Source organism: Aethina tumida, chromosome 1 (assembly GCF_024364675.1).
Source record: "Aethina tumida isolate Nest 87 chromosome 1, icAetTumi1.1, whole genome shotgun sequence".
Taxonomy (NCBI): Eukaryota; Metazoa; Arthropoda; class Insecta; order Coleoptera; family Nitidulidae; genus Aethina; species Aethina tumida.
This window is the reverse complement of record NC_065435.1, coordinates 15100942-15116968: the sequence shown is the minus strand read 5'-3', so window position 1 is coordinate 15116968 and position 16027 is coordinate 15100942. Positions and strand designations below refer to the sequence as shown.

Genomic DNA, 16027 nt, shown 5'->3' with positions numbered 1-16027 from the left:
AGTTTTATTTGTATTTCTTTATTCTTGTTTTATTATTTATTTAAAATTGTTGTATTTAATATTAATACATATTAACTGATTATGAGCAAAATTTGATAGTCAACTACAAGTTAATAAATACTACTGGTCTCGTTTACATGGTTCTATATATTTTTTAAAAGTATCCATCCATCACAAACTCATATTAATTTATTGTAACAATTGTATAAAAAATATATATAAATGTATATCTACATAATTTATAATAAACAAAGATTTTTTAAGAAGAAACAGATGAACAAATTTTTTTCTTTGTCAAGACTGTTATTAATAATATTTTTAATACAATATACCTAATTAATAAATATAACTTGTCTTCTAGTAGTTGTGTAATCTGGGTTGCCTACGAGTCGAGAACTATACCATATACAGCACGAAAAGAATTTGATCCACCTGAATCCTAAAACAGAGAACATGAACGATAGAGACAGTAAGTCTCCCACTATGGGCACACGTCTACCCTCTCTGTCATACATGATGTCTCTCTCAAATTCAGACGGGTCAGTCGCTTCTCCTACTGTATACTTCTAGAAATATATTTTTATTCAGAAATCTTACACACACACTTACAGCTTTGTGTTACTTATACGTTCAAACATAGTATAATCCAGGATATTTGTATAATTTTTCCTCAAAGAGATGTTGGCTCTTTAAGCACATTGCCAACTCTTGGTATATTAATATGTATTTTTAATATGACGAATACTTATTAGGACAAATATTTTGTTATTTACTATTTTAAAAAATATTGTATTATATGGGTAAAACTAAAAAAAATATGTAACTGTGCTGTATATAAATATTTGGGTATTTTTTTAAGATTTTGTAATATTAAGGCATTATGAAAAAATGCAAATAAAACAACAATAAATATTAAAAAAGTCTATTAAATAGTTTATATACAACAATATAGCACCTTGTATAGATTTTGAAATTTATATATCTTTATAACATAACTGTATACATATGTATAATCCTTACGAATCAATTTAAACAAATTTACAATAAAAAATACTGAAATTTAATAAATTTTTAGGAATAATAATAATAATACATTACAAAATTATTAAGTGAAATAATTAATCCCCGACATCACTGTCTCTATCTCCAATAAGATACAAAAATTGAAACGCAATACCCAGAAGTAGTGTCCCCAATAAATCTCCCAATGCTGTTAAATAAGGTATAGCCGAGTTATCAGGGTCAATTTCGTGTTTCCACATGCTCAGAGTCATGACCTGGGCAATGTATAAGAGAAGAATGACTTGGAGTAAAGCGCAAGTCAGATAAACGACCATGAAGATAAACGTGAAAGACGTATGGCCAGCCTGAAGGTAGCTGATTGTGTAGGAAAATATGAGGTGTCCTGGTATAACCATCAGCATCAGCATTTTTGCTGTACCTGCATGACTAGTCTCTTTGCTATCACAAAATGCTGAACACGGACTTATGCAAACTTGCATGTGAGATGGTAGGTGACCTGGGCGCGACATGCTGTGTAGCTCAGTTGATATTCTACTAGCTTGTACGGCCACTAGATTACCACCGACTCCGTTAATGACTAGTTGAAAAACGGCAACTCCTTTGTATTGGGAGACAGTAAAGTCCAAAATTAAACCTCCTATGCTACTGATGATCATAGCAGTCACGACAGGACTCCAACCAGAGAATAGAACAGTGTGAGTGTATTGGTTTTTACTGGCAATCCAGGCCCAAACAGGAACTAAAATCAAGGTAAAAATGATGAAAACAGTAGTCAGCCATGGATATGTATCCATGGTGTGATAAAATATAGAGGCCAACCAAGATAAGCATGCTAGTGTTGTTAGATCACCTAAACTAGCTGCTATTGGAGTAGCTACATTATCAGGATTAATGTTAAAGTGCCGTGAAATCATAATAACACCAACCATAACTAAACCTAGTATAAAACTGGCACCAAAAGCTGTTACTACACTACTGGCACATAATAAAAGAGCATGTTTCAAGTTAATAACTCCAGTTGGAACCCAACCAAATATCACAGCAGCTACTGAAGCCAAGAACCCAACGACTGTCGCCTGGCACAATATTAAAGCCAAATTCCCTGTAATCAAACTAATCTGCTGTTTTCTTGAATCCAGGTGTCCCAGATTTGCATGTGTTGACAGTCTTGAAGCCAAAGTCATCTCTAAATTCCCCTTCAAACCCAACAACGCCGGGACTAGAATATAAACCTCAGTCACCTTTTGATATACGGGCCAGTGCTGAACTTGATCAAGTAACAAACTCGCCGCCACCATTCCGAAGCCAGCCAGCAAGAATGGTATAAACATTTGTACTGCAGTCACCCATAATGGCTCTTTTTGTACAATAGTTATGTCAGTCTTATCGCTTTCCTCTCGGTTTAGCAACACTCGGGTGTCTGATGATATGTCAATATCATCTTCCTCCTAAAAAAAAACAAAATAAATGCCCTTAAGATGTTGATAAAAATATAATTACAAATTATGCAATATGTTGTTACTAACTCAAGTTGCATTATCTCACATTATTTGATCTATGGAAAGTGCATATCATAATGAATATCGTCCCGTTAATTAGAGTAATAAAAATAAATAATAAATACAACAAGTGACATTTTAAAAATCTTTATTATTTTGACCATTAGCACAACGAAATTTCAAATTTCTCGTCTCTCCTGGTTTCCAAGAGATCAATATTTTATATAACTTACACATGATTATTTCAAATTTCTTATGTGATTCTCTTTTGGGATATACTTTCTAGATATAATAAATTAATTTAAAAAATTGTATAAAAAATATACTTTTATATTTTTATTTGCTTTAATTTTAAGAATAATCAAATGACTACGAAAATTAAATTTATTCCAGTTATTTGAATTTGTTGTATTTTTAAATAAATTTATATTCAAATATAACAAAATAAACTTAAATTTTCAGTTAGAGATAAATATATTTATCATACATTAAGTGATAATTCTGCATTAATTGCTTATATAAATATATATTTTCTTAAAATTTCTTATTCCATCATTTCCCCTGGATTTCACGTAAGTTTTATACAACTTACACAGAACACATGATTATTTCAAAATTCTGTCTTGTGTGATTCTGTTTTCATTATTTTATATCTTTTCCTAGATACAAAATAATGAATTTTAATATTTTTATTTAACCAAGATTTTCTTGTATTATTAAATAAAATTATATACAAATATAACAAGGTAAACTTAAATTTCCAGTTAGAGATAAATATATTTATCATACATTAGGTGATAATTCTGCATTAATTACTCATATTTGTATACAGTTTATTAACATTTTTTGTAATATGAAATAATTTAGATATTGCACTTACACATTGTGAGTGAAAACATATTCTATTACATCTACCTTATTCTGACTCACAGAAGAAGAATGATCACATAAATAAATGTTCATATAAATTACTAATTGATTAGTAATCATTTAAATATTTTCTAAATTAATGTAATGACTAAAGGAAGCATTATTTCATACAATTATATAGATGAATTTATTAATAAAAAATATGTGTATCTAAACTAGACTACCAAATGGTCATTAATTTTCACTTGATTAAAACTAATGTTATAAATATATAATAAAAGACATTTACCATATTTTTCTAAAACGCAGACTAAAGATAATTAGCACTAAATTAATGTTAATATATTAAAACAAAAAAATATATATAGGCGGTATATATACGAAAAATATTGTTGTCCAAATACCACACTATATAAAACTGTTTCAACGTAAATAAACATTAATATGAATGCAAAATTGATTATAAACATGCATAAAACAGATAAGTAGATTCCAATTAGATTCCAACTGGATTAAATGCAAAACTTGTACTTACGAAGTCATGATCGTCCTCAACCATTCTTTTGCCCTTTTTCAATTGGTCATTGTTTATTTTTCGATGTTTTAAATTTCCCACTCTATCTCGTGCCATAGCAACTAATTAAAAAATACATGTTTAATATTTTCTAATCATTCTAAACTAAAAACTGTCAAGTACTATTGTGGCGTGTTATATTGTTGTAATTTTTTCGAAATTAAAAAAATATAATTTTTGCTGGACACGTACTAAAAGGGTTGCTATAGGAAAATAACATTTCGTATTACAGAAACGTCAAAATTGACACGACAACGCCGGGTTCTGACATGCGCAGGACACCCAACTGATATAACACCCATAGACGGAATAAAAGCTGAGACGCGCCCGTCTTTTTTCACTCCGCATTGTTAACAGAGGACAAAATCAATTATCTGCTTCATATCCGTAATAAAAGTCTACAATATTTTGTTTCTATTAATCAGAGCCGGATTACCGATTAGTTGTCGGACGATTGAAACCGTAATCAAAACATTTTTAAACTTGTAAAATAAGCGCATTTAATAAATAATCAATACAGAAAACAATTTCACCGTACAAGTTATGGATATTCTAATTTGAATATCGATGTGAATTATAATCTAGATCTAAATTATCTCGATTTACACTATTAAAAGTATGGATAAAATTTTTTATAATTAACTACTGTTGGTTAATTAAAATTATTGAGGAAATATTATGTGTAAAAAGTTCAAGAATTATATTTATTGTAACAATCAGAAACACATTTTAAAGTTAATCTATTAATTGGGCTACAATATTAATAAAATTAAAGTTTAATTTGTTTGTGACATATGGAATGTTTGAAATTTAAAGACAGATGCACCAAGGTCATATTGTTTTATTTTAGTTATAGTTTGTTTATTAAAAAATTAAATACTTATGCAATGTTATTGTTGTTTATTACGTAACAATTTAAATCATTTCAGAAATCCGAAATTTATATATAAAATCGTGTTTTTAAAAAGTGCACAAAAATCCAAAAAATGTGTATGATAATGAAGAACTTATTCGTCTTATTTGAACGTGTTTCCAAGTGTATATGAATGTTTGTGACTGCTTGTAAATAAATATACACTTACTTCCTTATTAGCGTTGATATTTGCTTTTTGCGTAATACACACTTTCCGTCTATTGCTTGTTTATCTATGATATGCCACGGTAGGTTTGTCTATGATTCGTTTTGAGGTTAAACATTTTAAATAGCCGATGTAAACAATCGACTTTCTGGGCGATTTATGTTTATTATTACAAGATTTGTCTTGTAATAAAGGACGCGGAACAACAAAACTTAAATTACATAAACAAAGATGTAGATTTCAAAAGAATTTTGGACTAACTTTTATATAAACGCATCCGTGAGGTGGCATCAGTTTGCCGGCATATTATACATAGCAATGTATAAATAGATCCCTTAATTCTAGATTGTGCACTGTTTGTGTGAGGCTGATGCAAAATGGCTGAAAAGATCTCAAATATCCTTCACTCCTGGTGCACTGAGGCCATTGCATCAATACCACTGACTGATTTAGATAAGTTTGAGTATTCTCATGACAATGTTGAAACAGTTAAATTATTATACCCATCGACCCACAAGATCATACCCACCTCCAGTCTGGCTTCAGGTAAAAATATTACAGTGGCCGAAGCACAAAAGGTCAAAGGCAATCAGTTTTATGGGAAAAAGGATCTCAAAAATGCTCTGGCAGCATATAATGAAGGGATCATTGTGTGTCCTCAAGACACAGGTAACTATTTTGATTCACCATTTTTGTGTTTCCTTTTTTGGATCAGAGAAGTGCTTAGTCTCGTAATTTGTGTGGCTATAGATTAATTTCTTTTAAGAATATGTTTTATAATTAAATAAATTTTTATTTATTTATTTACATTTTTAATTTGGCTTCAACATCTTGAGTATTTTTATATTGTTAATATTCTCAAAGACTCCTTCACCTTAAAAATTAAGAGACCTGCAGTGGTGCTCAGAGAAATATTATAGCATTTCAAAAATATATATTTGTTATATATAACTTGTTAATGTTTGTCTACCCAATGTACATTTATGTCCCTTTATTTTGGTTGTGCAATGCATTGAAGGTAGAAAAACTATTACTGTTATATCAGTCACGAATATTACTATTAATTATGTTATTCTTACCCTTGTGAGACTCCCAGGATTAAATGTCAGAGGTGCTACAAAGTGGGTTGTAGCTTAAAATTTTCTAACATTTTTACATTAACATATCTAAAATTGTTAATTTTTCGTAGGGTACCTTTTGTTCCTTATAACTTCTAAGTGATGAGGTATCAATTCAAAGTAATAATCCTATACCAAGAAAACATATCCCAAATCAAAGAAGTCCAAATTTTGTAGGACGACCAACATATAGTTGACCATCTGATCCTAGCTTTTTTAATTTGGATTCATCCCTTCAATACTCTTTGCAAAAATTCTGGAGAATAATTAATATATTTTTGTGCAAATTTTAGTCTTGTACGATTTTATTTTTTTTTACTGAAAATGACTGAAGACAAGAAATGATTTCGTTTACAGATTCTTCTAAATTGTCTGCCTATAAAAGGAATTGTTTTTTATGCTAGATGACAACTGAGTGTGTTGTTACATGTTTGTTAATAAAAGTGTAAACCATTTTTCGAGGGCATCAGGTTTTTAGCGATGTCAGCAATATTTAGACCTTGATGTTTCATGTTAATTAATATGATCCTCTTCTGTTTCTTTCTTTCCACAAAAAAAAATAGACATCTTATAAAATGTTTAATTTTAAATTTCATACTATTACTCTGGTCACCACTGTACATTGTACTTATCTTTCTTAACAACTATTTTTAGTTTTCACTATGAGCTTTTGACGTAAAAATCTGTTTTAGACGCTGGTAAAAAATTGCTTTCCATTTTAATTTCCAACAGATCTGCTGTGAATTTTGAAAACAATGAACATAGATTGGTTCTGAAGGACATCCACTATATGAGCACTTTAAATAGTTATCCCGACAATTTGTTGTGGAAAGTACGTTTGCGCCAGGCCAGGTCGTACGATGCCTTACGCAACACAATCTTAGCCAATAAATGTTATGATGAGGCCGTTGATTTGCTACTAAAACATGCGGATTTAGATGACAAAACTAAGAAGGCTAAACAGCTTGAAATTGAGACGTTAAGAAAAAAAGGTATGAAGCCAATCGACGACTTCAGTGAGGATACAACAGACTTTGATAAATTTAATAGGAATCCCCAGTACGTCAATTTGCTGGAAGACGTAACTATAATGGAAACTGAAGAACTGGGTAGATATGCGGTTGCCAAAAAAGATATTCCACTTGGGTCTATTATTGCATGCGAAGATCCTTATGCTTCCGTCGTTACTGCAAGCAATGCATTAGTAAATTGTCAGCATTGTGTAACATCAGTGGGAGTTCCAGTGGCATGTCGCAACTGCGCACACGTTGTTTTTTGTAGTATTGAATGTGAAAATAAGGCGAATGACGGATATCATAAAATAGAATGTGCCCTTTCTCCAATACTAGCTGCGGCACAGGCCTCAGTTAATTGCTGCCTAGCTCTAAGAATTATAACACAAAATCCGTTAAGCTTCTTTAAAGACCAGTACAAAAAATTCAAACCATATTTAAAACTTAACTGCCAAAAGAAACGTATAAATAAGAAAGTGTACAAATCTGACGACTACGACAACTTATTTTTCCTCTGCAGGAACGAATCGAGCCGTCCAAAGAGCGAATCTTTGCATTTTATGATGATAGCGAGTTTTTTGCTCAAGTTGCTGAAACAAACTGAATACTTCGGTGAGAAATCCCCGTCCGAAAAATTGACTGAAATCGAAGCCTTCATTGGAGCTCTTATTTATCGGCATCTTGAAATACTCCAGTACAACGCCCATGACATTTCCGAACTTAGGGACGTCCCTAATCCAGTGGCTGTGCAGGACAAGAAAACGTATTATGAAAATTACACTGTGGGGGCTGGAATATATCCCACCATGTCCCTGTTCAATCACTCCTGTGATCCTTCTTTAACTAGGTATGTAATTTCTTCATTACATTTATGTTTATTTATTGGGAAATTTACTTAAATTTAAAGTAAATATCTCATAAATAATTTATATGACCTTTATCTTGACTGATAAACAATTTGGTCGACTCGCATGGAAAACAAAAAACATTGTAACAAATATTTTGAAGGTACAATATAAAAAACAAAAAGATATCCAGGTCGGTGAAACCAATTAAAGCTGGAGATGTGATCTATGAGAATTATGGCATGTGCTTTACACTTGACCCGTTAGAAACTAGACAAAATACTCTTCGTCAGTCATATTTATTCAATTGTACGTGCCAAGCATGTACAGAGAACTGGCCTTTGTATGAAAATATGTCGACGAATATAAATGTAAAATGTACCAATAAACGATGCACCAACACCTTTGTAATTGGCCCAGAACAAGCGCCAGTATTAGTGTGTCCAAAATGTATGAACGGCACCGTCTTTAAACCTCTTCAAGCACTTACGGTGAGTATATCCTTAGATGGGACCTCTTATGCTGATTTTTATTAATAACCACCACACTTTATTAAATTCTAGCTTGTTTCGCAGTTAAAAATATTAAATGGCTTGCAGGTCCGTTATTTGTTTAGTTTCCATACAGAAAGGAACATACTGTTATGGGATATCACAAGTTTTGAACAAGGTGAAAATTTATTTTCTTCTGTAACCGTCATTTCTTCCCCAAACATGTATTTATTTGATATTAAAACCATTCTGCATGGAACACTTACGTTTCCCTTATGTTTGTACAACCCTTTTAATAAATTACTTGTCGAAACTTAATTTCGATTCCTTATATATAAATATCCTAATAAATGTTTTGTTTTTTAGACATTGCACGACATTTTGATACAGGCTGAAGAATATTTTCAGGCGAAGCAATTTCAGAGAGCATTGGACTCCTTCACCAAAAGTCTGAGTATACTGTATCAATATACTGTTCCTCCGGGCCTCGAAATATCGAGGATTAAAAAACGAATAGTGATAATAATGATTCATATGGGCAATAAACAATATGGTTACAAGGGTAATTTGTCTCACATTTAAAATAACTACCTAAATGAGATGTTGTATATCAAAGTTTTTTAATAGTTGTTGTTGTGTATTTAGTTATATTTTTGACTTAGTTATTTTTAAAGCAGGGCAGAAAATAAATTTTCTTCATAATCTAAATAAGTACTTATGTATTAAGAGTAAATAACTTATGCCTTATATTCTTTACTACCCAAAAGGAAACATCAGTTGGTAAAGGAGCCTCAGAAAATATGTTTAAGACCTATCTAAGAGGTTTTAAGCTGCACAATGTAGAGAATACCATACTATTAAAGTTAATTTTTGTTACGTCTATGAATGTACGAAAATTCTGCCCAGCTTTAGTGTTATATATTTCTGTATTTGTGTTAGTGTTCTGTAATATATTGTATTATGATTTTGCTTTGTATTATTGTTTGGATGTAGCCAGAGCGCCGATTAAATTAACTTATACGATTCATGTGTATGCGACGAGGCAATAAGAACATTGACAAATTAAGATTTAATAAAAATATATGAATCTGCGCTGTGGATATAAATATAATAGATCGCATGTTATTTACGCTCTGATTGCTTTACAAGTGTAATAAGTAAATATTTGGCTAGACGCATTTTTTGTAGATTGTTAAAATTTGATTATTTACTATGTATGTGTAGTCAACTCCTAAAAGTGTGATCATAATTTCCTTTAAAATATCCAAGCGGTTTTTTATCCTTTTTGGCTATATTTTATCTAGGACACTCGAATTTCCAATAAATTAAAACTATCTCAGGCCGGAATTTAAACAACGGTAATTAAATAAAAAATTAAAAATGAATTATGTAAATCTAATCTAACAATAAGATAATAAAGTTTGGTAGTTTTGCCGTTAGTTTCTTTGTTTATTTAATGTTTTAATTAATTTGATACAAACTGAAGAAACTGTTGGTTTTGTGGTAACTAACAATTAAATGTAAGAAGGCTTTTTCTATCAAAAATAACTATTAAATCCAAGTTTTTGTCAACAACTGGTTATAGTATATGCAAATATCTCTTTCTTCATTCACAGATCACTTAGTTAAAAATTATATCTAATATGTTAGCAACGTTTATGTATCTTGTGCAATAAAGATGCCTCAAAGTTTATCCCCAAATCGGATTTGATATTAATACGTTTTTTTTTTTTAAATCATCATTATTTCATGAATTAAACACCTGCAAGATTGATATTATAGAAATGCTATGATTAACAGGTGTCTATTATCACATCAGATAAAGATTTTGTACAATATAAATCTAATTTATTTAAGTGTTAGTTAAGTTAGTTTTTGTGTAGTGCTGGGAACAAAACGTGCGTAAAATGTTCCTGTTTCAGTGTTTAGTTGTAGCGTTGTTTTCTATTAAAGGTAATATAGCAACTAGGAGAGATCGAATTAATTTACTTTGTGCAAGAATTAGAATTTTTAACATTGTGTACAGAGACGATGATGATAAATAGATTTGTTTGGAAGAAATTCGTTGTTTATTGTAATTATTACTATAATAATAGTAAATGCTGTGAGTAATAAATTATTACAAATAAACCAAGCAGATAATAAATAATAATAATATGAATAAATACAGATGTTCCCATTATGAGATAAGTAATCTTCTGATTATAATACAATCATTAGATATTTAACAATTGAATTATTTTAATTCTATAAATTTATATAAATACATTTTGATGTTAAAACCTTGCAATAAAATGTAATTTATAATAATCCTGTTTATGACTTTCAAAGAAGAAAATAAATTATTATTAAATTTATGTTAATGTTTGAGGATATCTGTCTTACATTAAATGAGAAGTTTAAAGTACCAGAAGTCCATTTACTCTAAATTTGAATAGCTGTTGGAAAAGTAAATTTGAATTTTGTTAATTTTTTGATTTCCTTAAGTAAGTTTATTATGGATTGTAAACTATTTTTATTATCAGTATTAAACTAACAATGAATAGATATTTTTTAATTGGAAAGTTTCATTAAATGCAATTATAATTGAATCACCAAAGGCGTAGCCCATGGTGATAGTATTCATCAAACAACTCGGCTCTTGGTATTTTGTTACGTTGTTACGTTTCAAATTGTAATCCTTCAGTAACATTAGAACTCTACACCAATGTCTGATACATAAATTGAATTAGAAACAAATAAGGCCATACATACAATGTGATATAATCTAAATAACCATTTATACATTAATACTTTAAACTAGAAAGTAATAAGAAGTATGTGGTAGTCATTGAGGATGATATTCCAATGTTTGGTGATTCAAAGCCTATAAGTAATGTAAAGAATTTGATATCTTCAATAGATAGACTTGAAGAATAACTGTGAGCCGTTTGGCTTTTCATGACTAAAATAATAACCAACAGTAACTGAAGTATGCTTCCTCCGACCATATATGGCCAAACCCAACATCATTTCGTATTTAGGACCATGTCTTCTTTCCTTTTCATGAAGTGATGTGTTATTGTGTATTGTATATTTTCAGGTTTATCTGCTGACATTAGTTGTGAAACATTAGCGGACTGTCCCATAAGTAATTCTATATGTTATGAGAATAAATGTATGTGTGATGACCTCTCATACTTGTCAAGCGATGGATCAACATGTTATTCATGTGAGTACTCAAAATATAAAACCCTAATTATTGCACACTCTAGCACTAACCATATTTTAGACGCCACTGCGTACAGAGACCTTTGTCTTGAGCAGGATCAGTGCACCAAGTTTCACAAGGATTTGATTTGCTCAGATAACAACCAGTGCATGTGTAAAGAAGGATTTAGATGGTACCTAGGAAACTGTATTGCCGTTGCTGATTTGGGAGATAGTTGTTCGAAGGACATAGATTGTTTCAACGGATATGACCTTCTTGCCATGTCGTGTAAAGACGGAAAGTGCACATGCAGTGACGAGTATTACCAAAGACCTGGAGGAGATTGTAGGAAAAAGTTGAAAGGTAACATTCATATTATTATTGCTTTAGGAATTTTTAACATGTAATTTATTTGCAGATGCCTGTGCCTTAGACATTGATTGTACTGTAATTAATGGTGAAGGTTATACTTGCGGAGCTAATGGTAAATGCACTAAAACCGAATCAGAAACATACACAAACCAGACTGAAGAAGTCATTCCTTCTTATGATGAATTCATCGGTGTCCTTATGAACACAAGTTTAAAGTCAAACACTAAAGGTGATGACATTATTTATATTTCTTAACAATCCAAATTTGACTTTATTATTTTAGATGGATTTTGGAGTTGCACAACAAATGAAGACTGTAAACAATACTTAAATTCTAAATGTGATACTGCATCGGGAATGTGCGTATGTTCTGCAGGGTATACATTTCATAAAAATAATTGTGTATCAGGTAATATTTTAAAATTTCTTGTTCCACCATGAACTGTCGATAATTTTTAGGAATGGAGAGTTGTGTAGATAATAGCTGTACTATTGCTAACAGTTATTGTTTTGAAGGCATTTCATGCATTTGCAAACCAGGATATTTTCTGAGCAAAGGGACTTGTGTCCCTGGTAAGATGTACACTTTAATCATGTAATTTTTAATTAAATTAAACATTACAGAACTTGGTGTGATGGATTGTAAGGTAGATGCAGACTGTCCTATTAAACCTGCTTTATGCCACACAGATGGTAAATGCTATTGCAGAAATAATTTCTTTAGTACCGATACTAACAGAGAATGTGTTAAAAGTATGTAATAACATAAAACATGAATTTATTAGTAACATGTTTCCTTCTTTTTTAGGTACACTACAAGCCACTAATGTATGCTACAGTAGTGACTGGTGCCGCGTATATGGTCCTTACTCGTACTGCGATGCTAAGCCAAAAGGAGCTTGCAAGTGTTTGGACAAAGCACCAATCAATGATGCAAAGTATTGTACTCTGGAGAAAGATGCTGATATTTCCAGTAATAAGACAAAAATTGATGTTTTTTAAAACTACTCAACTATTAAACCTTTTCTAGATGTGTGTTTCACTGATTCCGATTGTGAAATGGGTAAAACTTGCGTTAATAGTGAGTGCATTTGTGATTCCGGTTATATTACTGTGGACGATTCATGCTTTCCCGTAATTGGTGGATCTTGCAAATATCAAAGCTGTCGAGTAGATAATTCTCAATGTATTGGTAATGAGTGTAAATGTATAAACGATTATGTTGAACTGAATTCTACACAATGCTTAAAAGGTAAATTTATATTATATACCCTATGATATAAAACACATAAATTCAGTGGTTAGATTTATTTGGGGAAACAATTATTAACAATTCAGACAAAAATATTAGTTGGAGGCATTCATTGATCTAGTGAGGTGGTCAATTTCTACTTGGCGCTGGACTGCCAAAGTCTGTGGATGGAGAGGAAGTGTTCCATCAAACAAAAGGGGGCTCACCGATTAGTATTGCTCTCTTCACCACCCTGTTGGAATTTTATACAACAGAAGTGAACTGAAAAACGTATAACATAGCCTTCAAAATCTAATAATCTTTTGTCTTATGAACGAATGTATAGACCATTGAATCTGTGTTTTATTTTTTGTCACTGAATGCAACAATAATTTTTAAATCTATTTTAGTTGCCGATAAATTACATGATGAGTGTGTGATAGACACCCAGTGTCGATTTACCTACAGTTCATGTATAGATAACTCATGTATGTGTAAGGATACACTGGAAATAAACTCGGCCTGCTATCTCAATAAAAGTAAGGGTTTACAATGAAGTGATTATTTTAGTCCGCCACTTACCTGTTATTCATTGTTTGCAGCTTACCACAGTTACTGCAGGAAGGAGTACGAATGTTCAGTAGTTTTAGGCAAAAATTTTGTTTGCAGAAATAGTGTATGTGCGTGCCCTGTTGGATACGTTTACAAGAATAACGATTGCGTCTCTTCAGCTACAACATTCACTATTTCCTCTGTCTTAGTATTCATATTAGGATATTTAATTGTTATTTAAAGTATGTCATTGTGTTTTATGTACTATCCATCCATGTAATAAATTGTGATATTAAATTATTAAGATTTGATGGTTAAGCAGAGTTTATATTTTCATTTGTTCTTTTGGCACTTAAGAATGTTTAGGTAATATTTTAGACAAGACTCATTCGTAATCATATATTTATTTTACAAACACTTAATGTATATAATAAACAAAAGAATAATAATATTTTACATTAATTTTTAACATATGTTTTCTCCATATCAAAGATGTTTTAGTATATGAACAATATGTAATACTAAATAAATAAGATTTAGTAAGAGCATATGCTTTAATTCCCTCTGATTAGTACTTTTGATTAACATTAATGGTAATTAATCCCAGACGGAATTATTTTTGATGTAAGAAAATCTTTCCTTAAGACGACCTTATTTACGCAAACAGTTTTTTTATACATATTTCAATATAAATAAGTTACAGTTAAAGGTCCAGTAATTAGCATCGACCTCTTGACTTTGAGAAACTCAAGCGGGAAAGTAATGGCAACGTAAAGTGTACATCGCGTAAATACAGGAAAGAGGATTTCATACGACGACAACGTTCCAAAATGAAGTGATCGATGTAAAATAAAATTACCAGGTATCTTTGACAAGAATCTAGAGGTGAAAATATCTTTGGTCTCGTTCACTTTATGTATGCACAAGTGTCTATGGCACTGTTCTCACACTAAAAGCAATAAGTACGTTGGCCCGGGCACGTAGACGATGTGGGGGACTGCGGCGCTCTGCCCGGGCATCCGGGTCATCCATAGTAGTAGTGCGTGTTCGAGCCAGTACTTAAGCTGCGTGGTGGTGCATCACAATCGGCTGGCGGGCCGCGTCTGATTGTGTGAGAGTGTACCAACGGGTACCGTACAACCTCGGCCACACTTCCCACCGTCGCCGGCGAATGGACCGTCACCGTCGGCACCGCCATCGGGAGGGGTGTCGTGAAATCTATGTCTGCGTCTACTTCGCTGATGTCGTCGGTGAAGCCGTTCGGTAGCGAATGGTCGTCTATGTTGGTCTGATGGAACTTGGCTTCGGAGCGCTGTCTGTGCATTTGGACGAGGAGACGGCCTACTATGAAGCTGAGCAGGATCAACAGACCTGCGCCGATGCTCACCACGAGATATAAGTAGAAGCGCTCTTGGTTTTCTAAAAAATAATAATATATAAACATTTTAGTACCAATAAATGAATCCATGAAGGGGATAATTTGAATTTTCTAAATAAAATATATCTAAAAATATTTGTTTGTTTTATTTTTACCAGTAAAACCTCAAACCTCAAAAATGATTCTGTTCTTAAGAGTTTGTTGGTATATTTGCAATTTTGGAACATGACAATCTGAGTCAGCAAGAAGTAGACCAAATGTATGTGGTAATATCTCACAAAGTGAGATGCCAATACCAATATAGGACAGAAGATACGACCATTTTCTGATTATTTCTACTAGACGAAATCATTCTTTACATCCAAGCTTCATGCAGACGTTGGAATCACTGTACGTCTGTCTGTCATCAGAAGAAGGTTGCATGAAATTGCTCCTGGAGCTAAAAGACGATTTCGACACGTATAGGACAGACAAATTTACACTGGTAAAGACTAGCCTCAAAATTTGAAGGTACTTGCTACTGCTCTTAGAGAAGAATGGTGAGCTGTGAATCAAGAATTTATTCCTTCACTAATTTTGAGTATGCCAAGATGGGTGAACTTATTCGTACAGCAAGAGGAATTATTGGATTTTTTTAATTTTAATTATTAATTTCCCAATAAATATTTGTTTTATTACTGCTGTAAAAGTTTTTAATCTATCGAAGAGATTATATTGTTTATTAAAACTTATTTTAACAATATATTCTTTACATCCAAGCTCGTGCAGAGGTTGGAATCACTGTACGTCTGT

General features: G+C 31.7%; 4 protein-coding genes across 12 annotated transcripts in view; 2 read left to right on the top strand and 2 right to left on the bottom strand.

Moving 5' to 3' along the window:
* Positions 1 to 908: 908 nt before the first annotated feature.
* LOC109595661 (solute carrier family 41 member 1) lies at positions 909 to 4217 on the bottom strand. Its single transcript, XM_020011116.2, has 2 exons — positions 3928 to 4217; positions 909 to 2471 (listed from the first exon to the last, which is right to left on the bottom strand). Exons 1-2 carry the CDS (start codon positions 4021 to 4023, stop codon positions 1119 to 1121), a joined length of 1449 nt encoding a protein of 482 aa, XP_019866675.1. The 5' UTR covers positions 4024 to 4217; the 3' UTR covers positions 909 to 1118.
* A 905-nt stretch (positions 4218 to 5122) lies between these two features.
* LOC109594564 (SET and MYND domain-containing protein DDB_G0273589-like) lies at positions 5123 to 9952 on the top strand. 3 transcript variants are annotated; one of them, XM_049964391.1, is made up of 5 exons: positions 5123 to 5714; positions 6856 to 8023; positions 8185 to 8512; positions 8585 to 8690; positions 8879 to 9047. In XM_049964391.1, exons 1-5 carry the CDS (start codon positions 5423 to 5425, stop codon positions 8905 to 8907), a joined length of 1923 nt encoding a protein of 640 aa, XP_049820348.1. In that variant the 5' UTR covers positions 5123 to 5422; the 3' UTR covers positions 8908 to 9047. The 3 variants fall into 3 exon arrangements, with proteins under 3 accessions (XP_049820348.1, XP_049820349.1, XP_049820344.1); XM_049964392.1 differs by having other exon boundaries at positions 5124 to 5714; positions 8621 to 8690; XM_049964387.1 differs by lacking the exon at positions 8585 to 8690 and having other exon boundaries at positions 5144 to 5329; positions 5391 to 5714; positions 8879 to 9952.
* Positions 9953 to 11451: 1499 nt separating this feature from the next.
* Positions 11452 to 14175, top strand: LOC109609296 (tenascin). The gene is made up of 10 exons (XM_020025976.2): positions 11452 to 11723; positions 11784 to 12065; positions 12121 to 12303; positions 12358 to 12483; positions 12534 to 12647; positions 12699 to 12827; positions 12883 to 13047; positions 13105 to 13326; positions 13716 to 13844; positions 13908 to 14175. Exons 1-10 carry the CDS (start codon positions 11672 to 11674, stop codon positions 14096 to 14098), a joined length of 1593 nt encoding a protein of 530 aa, XP_019881535.2. The 5' UTR covers positions 11452 to 11671; the 3' UTR covers positions 14099 to 14175.
* A 70-nt stretch (positions 14176 to 14245) lies between these two features.
* Positions 14246 to 16027, bottom strand: part of LOC109605484 (protein eva-1 homolog C) — a 164494-nt gene continuing 162712 nt past the window's right edge. For all 7 annotated transcript variants that reach the window (XM_049964403.1, XM_049964429.1, XM_049964412.1 and 4 more), the window contains one exon: positions 14246 to 15276. In XM_049964403.1, coding sequence (XP_049820360.1) covers positions 14882 to 15276 — 395 coding nt within the window. In that variant the 3' untranslated portion in view covers positions 14246 to 14881. The remainder of the gene's footprint in view (positions 15277 to 16027) is intronic.